Source organism: Hippichthys cyanospilos, chromosome 10 (genome assembly GCF_059441005.1).
Source record: "Hippichthys cyanospilos isolate Australia breed blue-spotted pipefish chromosome 10, RoL_Hcya_1.0, whole genome shotgun sequence".
Classification (NCBI taxonomy): domain Eukaryota; kingdom Metazoa; phylum Chordata; class Actinopteri; order Syngnathiformes; family Syngnathidae; genus Hippichthys; species Hippichthys cyanospilos.
The window spans coordinates 3,455,001-3,468,637 of record NC_142378.1 but is presented as its reverse complement, the minus strand read 5'-3'; the positions used below and the strand labels follow the sequence as shown (position 1 = coordinate 3,468,637).

The window sequence follows — 13,637 nt, the reverse complement described above, 5'->3', positions numbered from 1 at the left end:
CAAAAGATAAAGACCATTGATTTTTGGTCCTTGTCCACTACAGTGGACACAAATGAATAGGCTAAATTTTATATATATATATATATATATATATATATATATATATATATATATATATATAATATGATATTATGATATTATGATTTGCAAGGCGATCTCTAAAAAAAACATTTCCAGTTGGAGTTGTTGATCTGGGTTTTTCCACCAACTAGAATTACATATATACTAGTAACCATGCTTAAACTGAATAAACAAAACACATTTAGAATAAAAACAAGAGTTGTTTGGCCTCAGTCTGTGTTGGATTGAATTATTTTGCGACCACATTTATGTGTTACTCTAACCAACACAATAAAATACATGGATTAAAAAAAATTCCAATACCTTGAATGAGCAGACAATGGACCTTTTCCAATGGATTACCCAGTTGGTGTCAGGTAGCTTGTAGTAATCTGAACTAAATCAACAAAGAACAAATTCACATTGTTGTCAAACGGGTTCTGAGTGCAGTTATTTCTATACCAGTGCTATGTTTAATCATTATCTTATAGCATTGAAATTCTTAGCTCAGTGTGGTCATATTGAACACGACCAAGATTATAAGAACCGCAATGTAAACTCATCAATCACTGCTGCATTTTCTTAACGGCTTCTTTGGTTCAATTGATAAGATCACAAATGATTTAATCACTAAAGCACGCATTGTGTTCCTCATGGCAACGTTACATGTGGTGTCCCGCAGGGGTCAGTACTTGGTCCTTTACTGTTCAACATCTACATGCTCCAGGGCAGTCCCTTCTCATGTTTTCTTTTTTTTTCCCAGAAGGGGTTTTTGAGTTTTCTTCCTCTTCATAAGGCTTTGTTCAAGGGAGTTCTTTTTTTACTGCTCAATTTCTTAATTTTTTAGTTTGATTTTATAAATGTGAATAGTTTTTTTTGTCTTTTATTCGAATTATTTTTGTTATTTTATCATCATATGTAAAAAAAAAAATACGATGCCTGAGATGTTACCACTTGTTTTGAATCGGATGATAAAAATATGTGCACAATTGCTCAATTTCAATTTTTTTTAGGAAAGTTTCATATTCACAAAAATAACCACGTTATTGAAGTTATTTTTGATTGAGTCTCGAATCAAAAAACAAGATATGCAAATCAATAATTCCCATATAAAAGCTTCTTGGTTCGTCGTTGATTTCGATTCTTATATTGTATTCTTAGTTTTATCGTCGTGTTTGTAAAACGATGTGAATTGGCTTGCCTAAGTTTTGCATCATTTATCCTCTTAAAAATAAATCTCCACTGTTGGCGAATTTTGTTCCGACCGGAGATTTGTTTGACACGACTTCTTATGGTGTAACACCCCATGCGCATGCTCAGTTGCTTAGCTGCTTGTGCACCGTGTTGACATTTGAGTGGGGCGCTCATTGTAGCAGTGTGGTACTGGAAAAGGAGTAAAGATAAAAACATGTCTTTCATTCGCGTATACAATAGTTTTGTCTCGTGAGGAGCGTTTATTATCTTGGTATTCATCATTTTATTTTTACGAAGTTAGCAAACAGGAACAACCTGGCGTTTGCTCGGAAGTTTCAGTTTGCGTTCTCACTGCTAGTCATGCTAGTTTGATATATCGCTCGCTGCAAATCAGCTCAATTCAATGTCGTTAAACTCTCCTATTTATTCCTCGTCGATTTTAATCCGGTCGATTCGCTTTCCCCAACAAAATAATGTGAGCCGTTCATCCGCGCACGATGGACAGAGACTTGTTGAGACAGTGTCTGACGTATCACGGAGAGTCCTTGTTCAACAAATTGAAATGTGAGCAGACGGAGAACCCCGACTTTCAAGCCGTGGTGACCGATCTTTACAAGGCTCCGTATGATCGGTAAGCCGCTTCCAAATCTTTATTTCCAGCATCCTTCTACCGATTCTTTCACGGCCTTTTTGCACATCTTTTCAAATTCACGTTCGCTCATATCTGAAAAATGTTGTAGTAGGGTAATTTGATACCTCTTTTTTACCCCGGACGATACCGGTACGCATAGAGCTGGGCAATTAATCGAATTAATTCGATTAATTCCTCTTAAAAATCGAATTAATTCGATTAATTTCTCATTTTAATAATCGAGGATATGGAAATGAACCAAACTGAGATTTTGCAAAAGTGGTGCAATGTTGGATTGGTGATTTTATAAGATATGTTTGCAATTGGTACTAACAACTTTATCGTCACGTTTTAAAGGAGAGTCCACTTGTTCAGCCTTTTTATTTAAGCAGCAAAAACTTTAATATTTAGTGTATAATAAACTTTTTTAACCCTATGCAGATACTCCTTCAGCCTAACACTCAAATGCCATATTTGAAAAAAATATATATAAATAAAAACCTGGGATTGGACGTTTTGACATTTAGCAATGTAAAATGACATCTTTGGCATTAAATGAATTAATTTGAGCCGAAAATGGCATGGCATGTGTTAAAGGCTCAACCAGTCAATCTTTCCTCAGCTTTTAAATGTCACATGACCCTCTGGTGAGCCACGATTGGTCGTTACCTACGCCTTGAGCACAAGAGATGTCGTTTTCGGTTGACAGGAAGTGGAAAATTGTGTTGTATATAAAATATAACATAGTTGTCAAATGATCTCATTCATTCCCAAGATGAACTGTTTACTGTTATTAGCGGACCTTTCCTCAACAGTATTTAGAAAAACATGTTTTGAAAAGTCCTAATTATACTTCAAAACTAATGATGAAGCTAATTATATAGAAAGGATTAACTTGTACTTCTTAAATATCAAAATAACTAGCAAATTATGCACAAGCTATGAATGTTAGGCTTATGTTAAAACTGATTTTGAATTAGTATTCATTATTTCTGTCGAGTATATTTAGAATATTTCTCATATTTTCAAATGAGAAAAAAATTCTTCAAACAAATCTTCGCAACCGTAGCTAGATAATCGCTTACATGTAAGCAGGTGTAACTTAAATTCTGAAATGCTCTCATATATTTGACAGAAATGGAGAAGAGCAGAGCAACCCCCTTGTGGAGCAATTCATTGCTAGGAAGGCTGACATTCTTTTCAGTCCATCATGGAGGACTGCAACCCCAAAAGAAGAAGAAGAACAACAAGAGGAGGCTGCAGGTTGTCCACTCTTTGCTCTCTTTTCATATTCATATAAAACATTGCTAAATGACTAGTTAATCTGTGGAATGGCATTGAATGATTCAACATTCTCAACTGACATATACCTATAAAAACAATGGTTGAATTAAATATAAAGTAAACCTCACCCTTTGAAAGTTTATTATTACCATTATTATTTTATTTTGGGATAACTCATTATTGTCTTACGTAAAAACTCGGCTAAATGTTTGTATGTGCTAACTTGTTAGCTGGATTGGTCCATTTTTTGGAGGGGGAAATTCAATATGTATGCTCATTTTTTTGGCTCGAATACAGTGATTCTTTTTTAAATAATGAGTTATTAACTCAATCAGTACCAGCCTATTTTAGACCCTAGCCAGATACAGAAAAATATTGAAAAAAAATAAAATAAATATCATTGTTGGTATTGAGCTGCTTAATAATTGTGTGTGTGTGTGTTTTTTTTTTTTAAATCATCTTTCCAGAGGTCTATGCTGTCATGCCACCCTTGGAGTTATTCATGGAGGTGCCTTTTGAGGAGAGAAGGGCCATGCTTTACCGCGATTTAGAACCGGGAGACATCGTGATTGGGAGGATCAACAACGTTCGAGAATACGGCTTCTTTCTCACGCTGATTTGCATGGCAGGAGGGCTGAACAGAGACATCGAAGACCTGGAGTTATCAGTAAGCTAATTGTCAATGTCTTCTACACTAATCAGTGGCATTAAAAGAGGAGTTTTGAACAGTTAGTGAGGTGCTGCCGTCAGTGAAATGATCATGGTTTTACCCAGAAAAATTGATGAGCCTGTTGATCAGGGACGGACTGGGAAAATATTTGTCAATGGGCGGCGCTTAGCCTGGAAGAGGGCAAGGAAAAGCCTGGGGAAAACTGATAGCTGTCCCGGTAGTCCATTGTAGAAATATAGGCAAATTCTGATCTCCATTGTACTTTATATTTACATGTTTATCAAGATTGAAAAGAAATCATCTTCGCTTTATTTGCAGGCTCTTTGTCACATTAAAGAAATTCCTTCAACTGGCAGCCATGATGATCCTTTGTCGTACTACCAGATTGGTGACTTAATAAGAGGTGATTCAATCCATTATATAGATTTTTTTTTTTTGGACTGGCTGGCATTTTTGATGGCAGTGCATTTTTATTAAATTTTTGAACCAGACAATTGCTTGGATTATTCATCATAAAAATGGGTTTTTCAAGTAACCACAGTATTTCTTTTTTTTTCTTTTTTTTTTTTTAACTTTGTAGCGGGTGTGAAAGACATCGACCGCTACCAGGAAAAAATAACCGTCTCCCTTCTGCAAGCATCCATTTCTACCAGAACGGACTGCATCCAACTGGGAGTCATGACCAGGGAGGAGCTGCCTGCACAATATGAGTAAGAGCCCCAAAAAAACAACAAAAAAAAAAAACGCAAACTACCACAGATTAAATTAGCATAAAATGGCATCGTTGCAATAATTGTTTTCTTTGTCAATCATGGCACCTTTTGTCTCAGTCGTAGTGTTTGCGCAGCCAGCGACTCCAGCAAGACATATGAGCGCATACTGAGGGGTTGCCATGGCTACCATAACCCCTGCGTGGTAGACTACCTGCTGGACAAAATTGGCGTCAGCGACATCCATCCGCCATCAATGATGAGAGGCCTACAAAGGTAAACACGATGACTACCATTCCTCACCTGTGGGTGGCGCACTGTAATGAAATATATGATACCAGGTTCGCGCTTGTATCTGCAAATTAATTTAATGCTGATGCAGACACAGTACATTTTGCCTTTCAAATTAAGAGCAAATTAATTGGAACATGAAGTAACACCTTGCCAAATTGTGTCAGAGATTTTTTTTTCTCCCCAATCACAGTGGGGTACATCATTGCTAAAAAATTGAGAAGCACCAAGAAATGACTGCTATAATGTTCACCACAAGTATGTTTTCATGTTTCTCTCTTCTCCAGTAAACTCTTTGCAAAAGAAGATTTTGCATCCGTCATTCGGAAGCAGCAGTCGGCATCCTGGGCCCTGAAATGGTACAAAACACAGTAATGTGATTATTTAGTTGCACACAAATGACCCAATGCCTTCTTTTTTTTTTTTTTTTTTTAACCGCTAGTGTTAAGGCTGGTGTGAGCCACTTTAAACAGGGTCGCCACGTGGAAGCCATGAATGAGTACAACAAAGCTTTGGACATCGACACAAACAATGTGGAAGCCCTGGTCGCAAGAGGAGCTCTGTGAGTTCTTTGCAATTCCTCGTCTAAATCTGCAGTGTTTTTGAGGCATATGTCGAAATTTGCTTTTTTGCATGCATTTTTCCTAACCGATTAATGCACACTACACACATACAATCTGGATGCTGATATTAACTAGTTTAGGGCTACAACTAACTACTATAAACTCATTGTGCATGTGTAATATATTAATGTATATTAAGGTAATATATTCATCTGTATATTTTGTCAGAATCATATCAAAAATATTTTAAATTCCATCCCTTTATTCTAAAACAGAAAAACAAAAACAAAATGAACAAATATTCAGCTGCAGTTTTTGTATTAAGTCTGCCTGCATGGATCATCAATTCTAGTGTTACCTATCCTTAGAGAATATTTATATGTTCATGCTTCTCGTTGAGACTGTTTTCAATCATTGAGCGATAAAATGCTGGAAATTTCCTTTGGGAAGCAAAATAGACAAAAGGAAAAGAATGTTAGAAGTGAAAAGTAAAATAATGTGAGAAGCTCAGTATCCATAAGTGACGTGTATTGTACACTTATAATCATCGTTTGATGGAAAGACAAGATTCTTGATATATTTTAATTGATAGTGTTATTTTTTTTTAGGTACGCTAATAAAGGTGTAATCACAAAGGCGATATCCGACTTTGAATTGGCCCTGGAGACGTGTCCGGATCACCGCAATGCCAAGAAGTATCTCTGCCAAACGCTGGTTGAGAGAGGAAAACAGTAAGTTGTCCATTCACAAAAATTTTTTGTGTGCTAAATTTACCCATGCTATTGACGTCATACTCACACAAAACTCCTAGCTAGGAACCTTTTTTACAGGCATTAGTTTTGCTGATTTTCCGCCATTTGGCACACTGCATCCTTTTTTTTTTTTTGTGAACGGAAAAGATGGGCTAGTGGTAGCCATCGTTTTTGACTGCAAAATGGTGTACTTTTCTACACTGTTAGAAAAAGAAATCACATTTCCTCAAAATGAGGCTGCAGAGTTCAAGCAATATTATTAAGTTTTGATTCAATGAGATCCTTAATAATTATACATTTAATATGAGTAGGTGTGAAAAGAAAACAAAAGGGAATTCATTTTTAATGAATTGCATTCATACTATTAGCGTACTATTATAGTCAATATTTTGTATCGGTGTTAATTGCCTTTTGTTGATTGTGAGTCTGTTCTTATATTAGTGCTTTTTTATCATTGCCCTTGTTGCCCTATTACTGTTTTTATTGCCTACTATGGTCTACTTCATTATTTGCTCTATTGTGAGGAATGTAAGTTTGCTCAGGGAAGTGAACTAAATAAGGATTTCATTGTGCTACGATGCATATGACAATAAAACGCTCGAATCTTGAATTAATATTCCGTCAGTAATATAGCGCGTAATCCCGTTTCCTCATTTGAATTGAGTAAATGCAATGTTTTATTCTTGGTCTTGAAGAGATTTTGCAAACAATGGCATTTTCATTCCCAGGTCAGTCAAACTGGCGGGTAATAAAATCGATTTGGGTTTCGTGTTCATCGTAAGGGTTTGGCAATCCGGTCGAAAACCCAAATCTCGATTTTTATTTGAGTGAAGGTATCCGCTTCCTTTTGGACGACGCAAAGTGTGCATTTGACGCCTTTGTCCTCTGCAGACTTGAGGAGCAAGAGAAGCTGGTAACAGCAGAAGGAGTGTACAGAAGAGCGCTTTCTCTGGACAATGCAAACCCCGAGGCCCAGGAGGCCTTGAAAAAAATCACAGAGACCATACAGGTGGGTGGGCCCCAACACCCCAGGACTTTGAGGCGCGTGTGCTGGCACGCTCACTCGATCGATCATTTTCAAACGCGGTCTCGACTCGGGAGCCGTTTGGCACGGCAAGCTATTCCTTCGGCCGATCGGCGTCGTCTGACTGGTTTGTAATACTGATGAGATTTTTCGTGTGTGTGTGCATATGTTTGCGATCCTGGGACTTGACCTTCTGACCGACACGGCCTTTGTCACACGGGGGGAATAAACCCTGGAAAATGACGACTCCTCCTTCCCCGCGTACTGTTGCATCCCTCAACTGCGGTCAACAAACTGGTAACGCATTGCCAACTTTTTGCCTTGTGTCCATCCGCCTTTGTCCATTTTCCTGGATGCCAACACTTTCTCTGTGGTAAAAAAATGGATCGTCACATTCAAATTCAATCCGCGCGTCGGCCGTCGCGCGTGTTGGGTCGCGGCCATTTTACGTTTCTCGTCGGATCGGCGTTGTCGTGACTTGAATCGTCTGGCCTGCCGGTCATAAAGAATTCCATTCGCCTGCGGGAGGAAGCGCTGGCGAAGGAAGGCGAAGAGAAAGCTAAAAGCAGTCAGAGCAGCGCTGAGAAATTACGTAAGATCTTAAAAGAGGAGAAGAGGTGAGTTGAGTCAAATTGGATGCTTCTTAGGTATGCAGTGTTCCCTTGTTTATCGCTGGGGTTACGATCCCCCAAAAACGCCCGCACTAAGTGGAATCCATAGAGGTTGATTTATTTTATTATATTATTTTAATGAAAATTCAGGAAAAGGACTATATTGGAATATTTAAGTCTTTTTTTTTTTCAAATGTCTGTTTTCTGGCGAGGCAATTTGTGTAGTAAGTAAGTAATCCCCCAAGTATCACTACTTGGTAAAAAAGTAATATTGATCATCGTTAATGATCAATAAAAATGCAATAAAATGAAAAAAAAGCCATTAATTTAATGACATTTTAAGAAAACTATATTGGAATATATGTCTTTTTTTTTTTAAATGGCCTTGGTTTTTACTGTATTGATACCATAAGTATTGTTTTTTTTTTTTTTGGTATCAGTCTGAAAAAAAGTATCAGCATCCCTGTTTTTTTTTTTAATTATTCTCACATTTTCTCTGTTTAAACACCCCCAAAATGTAAACCTGAGCAAAAGGTAGACAAAAAAAAAAAAACAAGGCGAATCGCATTATATAGAGGGAACACTGTACTGCAACTAAAGATATCAAAGCATCAATTGAAGTATTTGGGCCAAATCCAAACTCCCCAGCGTCTCTCTTCTCGCCAGGATGAAACGCAAACGAAAAAGATCCAGCTCCTCCTCCTCATCCTCCCCCCCCAGGAGATCTCCCACCTCCTCCTCTTCCTCCTCCTCCTCCTCACGCAGGAGATCCAAAAAAAAGAAGAAGAAAAAGCGAAAGTCTGCTCGCGAAAGGAAACGCCACCGCAGCCGGCGGAGCGACGAGGGTAAGCGTGCCAAAAGGAGGAAGGAGAAAGAGGAGGAGGATTGGGAGTGCTACCCGGAGCCTCCGTACACCTCCGCCACCTTCCTCAACCAAAAGTCATGGGAGGCTTTCGAGGCGCTGGACGAGGAAGAAGGAGAGCCCAGCTGGAAAGCCGAAGAAGGAAACGGCCCAAAAATCTGCCTGTATTCCTTGTCGTCCTCCGAAGGGGACGAGTGCGAGTGGCCGTCGCGCGGAGGAAACCAAACAAAAGAGAGAGAGGAAAAGAGGAGGAAAAGTAGAGGTGAAAGTTCCGATCCGGAAGAAGGGAGAAGTAGTATCAGGAGTAAGGAAAAAGGCCCCGAAAGAAACAGCGCCGACGAGAGGAAACGCAAAGTTTCCTGCTCGTCGGTCGACTCGGCGTATTCCAGAAAGTCCTTTCAAATGAAAGATTTTCCCAGGCCCAATTCCTTTCGGGGCGATGAAGAGCAAACGTACGCGGAGAACGACACGGGAGAGGGAAAGGCCGAAGGAGGAAAATGGGACGCGGCCGAAGAGGAGGAAGAAATTTCCGTACCCGAAGGAAGGTCCAAGAAGGACCTTCCGGCGGACTTGTTGCACATCTTTCAGCAGATTGCCAAGTTTCAGAAAGAAAAAGGAATCGAACCCAAAAAGGAAGCGACTTCCATTTGAATCTCGTCTTCGACTGAGATGGAAAGTATTGCGCCTTTTTTTTTTTTTTTCTGCAAGTACATTCAATAATGAGTTGCCCATAGTCTCTCTATTGCTGAAGTTGAGTGGAAGCCAAGACCATAATTTCCAGGGCAAAAAAAAAAAAAAAAGTTGAGCTAATTAATTCATTGACTGCCATTGACGACTATAGACGTCCAATATCCATTTTTACAAGGCTATTCATTGCCTTTCACAACTATAAAAGCTAAAATTCAATTTAACATCTCTCTTAAAATGGATTTTCAATTTTATAAACTACTCCATTTAGCATGTTTTTTTTTCTTTCAAGTGTTGGGTAAGAGTGTCTAAAAATGGCCGCTACTTAATGAATTACGGACTAAAGTAATCAATTACGTTAATTGATCAATTTAGGACTTAAAAGGTAGCATCTACAGATTTTTTTTCTTACATTTATTGCTTGTATTTTATGTGTCTCCAATAGCCAGGACATGTTTTTGTATTGTTTTTTTTCAATTAGAATTTCTCACTTAATGGATTTTTGACGTCTATAGCCGTCAATGGCAGTGAATGCGTTTATCATATGACACCAAACCCAAAGTAGAGTATCTTTAAACATAAACCATGCCTTTAAATTGCGCAAATTAGCACACACAGTTTGCACATCTTTCAGTTTGTATTTCCTCCCGAGCTTGTTAATTTGTGTCCACTATTGTGGACATTTGTTATCGATCCATATCTTTTGAGTCAGCGGAGCGACCTTACTAAGTCCCCGTGTCCTCAGCGGAGGACATCCCGGCCTTAACAATGATGTCTCACGTTTGAGTGCCAATGCGATCGAATTTGTTGTCCCGTTGAGACAAAATGGACACAACGCTGGCTCTTAGGAGAATGTTTAAAAACCACACTGAGCTTAATAACACTTTATTTTTTACATGTAAATCAAAATTTTTCTTTGTGCGCCCTCGCTATCGGCTGGCGACCAAATAACATGAACGTCTTCCCTCGAGACGGCACGAGTCAAACAATGTCCATGTCCATTTTCCCGTTCATTTTGTTGTTTGTCTTTTGTTTGTCTCCCCAAGGAGCAAATGTGAAATACAGTAAAAGTTGATTAAAGTCAGCCATGAAAACCGTTCACAGTTTTCGGTCATTATTTTTCTTTTTATAATGCAAAAAAACCAGCAACGAGGTTTATTTAAAAAAAAAAAAAAAAATCTATACAAGGCATTTCATTGCGAAAGAAAATTAATTTGAACAACCCCCCCTATGATGGTGCAACAGCAGTGAAAACCCGAGTCATGGCGGAACTTCTGCGAGGGTGTTCAGAGCTCTAAAATTTCACTTGAATTTGAAAGACTTTTACGTCACAATCCTTTTCAAGTCCAATTTGGATCCGGAACGAGCATGAAGTGAGACCGTTTGAAGTCCGCCCAATGCGCTTATGTGTGGCAACCTTAACCCAAAGTTAGCGTCCCCCAAGACAGGTCACAAACATTCGTCCCTGGTTCCATTTTTGGACGAGTTGGAGCAAACGACACTTTTAATCCCGTTCTAGTCCGCAATTAACCATTCACACGGATAAATAGCGGCTCGTTTCCTTGAATCTTTTCTTTCTGTGGTTTTGCTGGTTTCAGATATCAGGTATCAAGTGGATGGATTAGGAGAAAGGAGGGCGGGTTTTCCGGTCAGGCGTGTCATTGTTTTTCAGTGTAGAGGTCATTTAGGACGCCGCTTTAAGTTATGCTTTCCTTTGCCACCTTCAAGTGAAAAACGATGAGGTCAAAATGTACAACTTGGGTCAATTGGAAACCAATTTTTGGATTTTTTTTTTTGGGTTATGTTGGACAAATTAGTAATTTGTGTTAAATTGACCCTTTTTTGAGCCAATCGTTTTTATTTTCAAATTGACCCAAAAATGGGTTATTTTTGACCCTATCAAATTGACCCAATTGCTAAGTGTTTTCCTTTTGGCTCGACATGATTTTGACCCAATTGTTTTCATTTTTTGGGTGAAATTGACCCCGGTAGTAATTTTACCTGTTTTGGCTTGAAGTTGTGACATTTTTGACCCAATTATTTTCATGTTGGGTTAAATTAATTGTAGTAGGTTACCTCCTTTTGGCTAGAGTTTTTATTTTCGACACAAGTCTTTTCAAAATGATCCAAGTTGTGGGTCTGTCTGTTTTGAGTCCAAATGGTGTTCTTTTTGACCCAATTGTTTTCATATTATTGACCCCAGTAGTGGGTCACTTCCTTTCGACCCAAAATTGCAATTTTTTTTAATCCATTTTTTTGACATTGTTGGGTCAAATAGACCCGAATTTGAGGTCTCTTTCCTTTGGCTTGAAATTGTTATTTTTGACCCAATAATTTAATATCGTTGGGTTAAATAAACCCAAGTATTGGGTCTCTTCTCTTTTGGATCAAAATTGTGTTATTTTTTTGACCTAATTGTTTTCATATTGCTGGGCCAAATTCGCCCGTGAGCGGATCCGTCCCCAATGGAGCCAAATTGGGTTATTTTTGACACAACTGAGTCAATTCATCACTCAACCCAACTTTTTGTATTGAATTCATAACCCCAAGAGTTTGTTTAGTCCTTATTTGACCCGATTTGGTTATTATTCTTTTTAGTTTTAGAGAAGACGTTTGAAGGAATGCTGATGGCTTTCTTCGACGTCTCCGTTTCATAAACGCATCGCTTGCCGCAGTATATTAAAAACGATCTCTCAAACCTTTTGAAATTAGTGTTTATTATCTGGTTTGAGTAAACCCAAAGAGGTTTTATTGGCTTACCGCTCGCCTTAAGCCACTTTCAATAATCAAAGGCGCCGCGGCGCTGGCGTGTGTGGGCCAGCTGTGTATCACCCTTTGCTAAAGTAGCTTACTTGAGGCTTAGCTGCCAAACCCGGGATCATTACCGGACCCATCAGCGGAAATGCAGCACGGGCCAGGGGTTCTGTGTTCCACTATATCTCGGACGCCAGATTAACCGCTAAGTCGAATTCCGAACGCTCTTGCGATTGTTGAGTCTGTCCTTTTTCATCTTTATAAGTACCAGTGATACGGTACATCTCAACCTTTATTCGGACAGTGTGAAATGTTTTTTCAGACAAGTACCACTGAAACAGTGCGAGGGTTTTGGGGACTTCGGGTCTGGGAGTTGGATTTGTGGTCGGGAGTTCTTGGTCACTCAATTTGAGACTTGACTTGGACATGGTAAGAGATTTGGGACCATTTGGACTCGTAGTCAGGGATTTGGACTTGTAGTCAGGGTTCTTGGATTTGACGTGGACATGTAGTCGAAGACATGAGTCTTGGGTTAGATTTGTTGTCAGCAATTTGAGACTTGACTTGGATTTGGTAAGAGATTCGAGACTTGATTTGGACTTGTAGACAGGGATTTGGACTTGTGGTCAGGGATTTGGACTTGACATGGACTTCCTAGTCAGAGACATGAGACTTGGATTAGATTCGTAGTCAGGGATTTGGACTTGTAGTAAGGGTTCTTGGATTTGACGTGGACATGTAGTCGAAGACATGAGTCTTGGGTTAGATTTGTTGTCAGCAATTTGAGACTTGACTTGGATTTGGTAAGAGATTTGAGACTTGATTTGGATTTGTAGACAGGGACTTGGACTTTTAGTCAGGGATTTGGACTTGACATGGACTTGTAGTCAGAGACATGAGACTTGGATTAGATTCGTAGTCAGGGATTTGGACTTGTAGTAGGGGTTCTTGGATTTGACATGGACTCGTAGTCAGAGACATGAGACTTGGATTAGATTCATAGTCAGGGATTTGGACTTGTAGTCAGGATTCTTGGCTTTGACGTGGACATGTAGTCGAAGACATGAGTCTTGGGTTAGATTTGTTGTCAGCAATTTAAGACTTGACTTGGATTTGGTAAGAGATTCGAGACTTGATTTGGACTTGTAGACAGGGACTTGGACTTTTAGTCAGGGATTTGGACTTGACATGGACTTGTAGTCAGAGACATGAGACTTGGATTAGATTTGTAGTCAGGGATTTGGACTTGTAATGGTTCTTGGATTTGACGTGGACATGTAGTCGAAGACATGAGTCTTGGGTTAGATTTGTTGTCGGCAATTTGAGACTTGACTTGGATTTGGTAAGAGATTCGAGACTTGATTTGGACTTGTAGACAGGGACTAGGACTTTTAGTCAGGGATTTGGACTTGTGGTCATGGATTTGGACTTGACATGGACTCGTAGTCAGAGACATGGGACTTGGATTAGATTCGTAGTCAGGGATTTGGACTTGTAGTAGGGGTTCTTGGATTTGACGTGGACATGTAGTCGAAGACATGAGT

At 39.1% G+C, this 13,637-nt stretch overlaps 1 protein-coding gene and 1 long non-coding RNA gene across 2 annotated transcripts in view; one reads left to right on the top strand and one right to left on the bottom strand.

Moving 5' to 3' along the window:
* The first annotated feature begins 1,392 nt into the window (after positions 1-1,392).
* Positions 1,393-10,438, top strand: ttc14 (tetratricopeptide repeat domain 14). The gene is made up of 12 exons (XM_088425289.1): positions 1,393-1,885; positions 3,021-3,148; positions 3,637-3,836; positions 4,158-4,242; positions 4,420-4,549; positions 4,670-4,825; positions 5,128-5,199; positions 5,283-5,402; positions 6,012-6,134; positions 7,047-7,164; positions 7,687-7,796; positions 8,457-10,438. Exons 1-12 carry the CDS (start codon positions 1,752-1,754, stop codon positions 9,301-9,303), a joined length of 2,223 nt encoding a protein of 740 aa, XP_088281415.1. The 5' UTR covers positions 1,393-1,751; the 3' UTR covers positions 9,304-10,438.
* The window catches only part of LOC148416635 (uncharacterized), a 21,961-nt gene continuing 13,215 nt past the window's right edge, over positions 4,892-13,637 (bottom strand). Inside the window, exon 2 of the long non-coding RNA XR_015866939.1 lies at positions 4,892-5,191. This is a non-coding gene — a long non-coding RNA (uncharacterized LOC148416635). The remainder of the gene's footprint in view (positions 5,192-13,637) is intronic.

What these genes read in the sequence shown, in the direction of transcription:
- ttc14 (XM_088425289.1), top strand. Translation starts at nt 1,752, where the DNA reads ATGGACAGAGACTTGTTGAGACAGTGTCTGACGTATCACGGAGAGTCC. An exon ending in CTGGTCGCAAGAGGAGCTCT is followed by an intron (nt 5,403 to 6,011) that starts GTGAGTTCTTTG and finishes ATTTTTTTTTAG; the next exon opens with GTACGCTAATAAAGGTGTAA. An exon ending in CTGGTTGAGAGAGGAAAACA is followed by an intron (nt 6,135 to 7,046) that starts GTAAGTTGTCCA and finishes TGTCCTCTGCAG; the next exon opens with ACTTGAGGAGCAAGAGAAGC.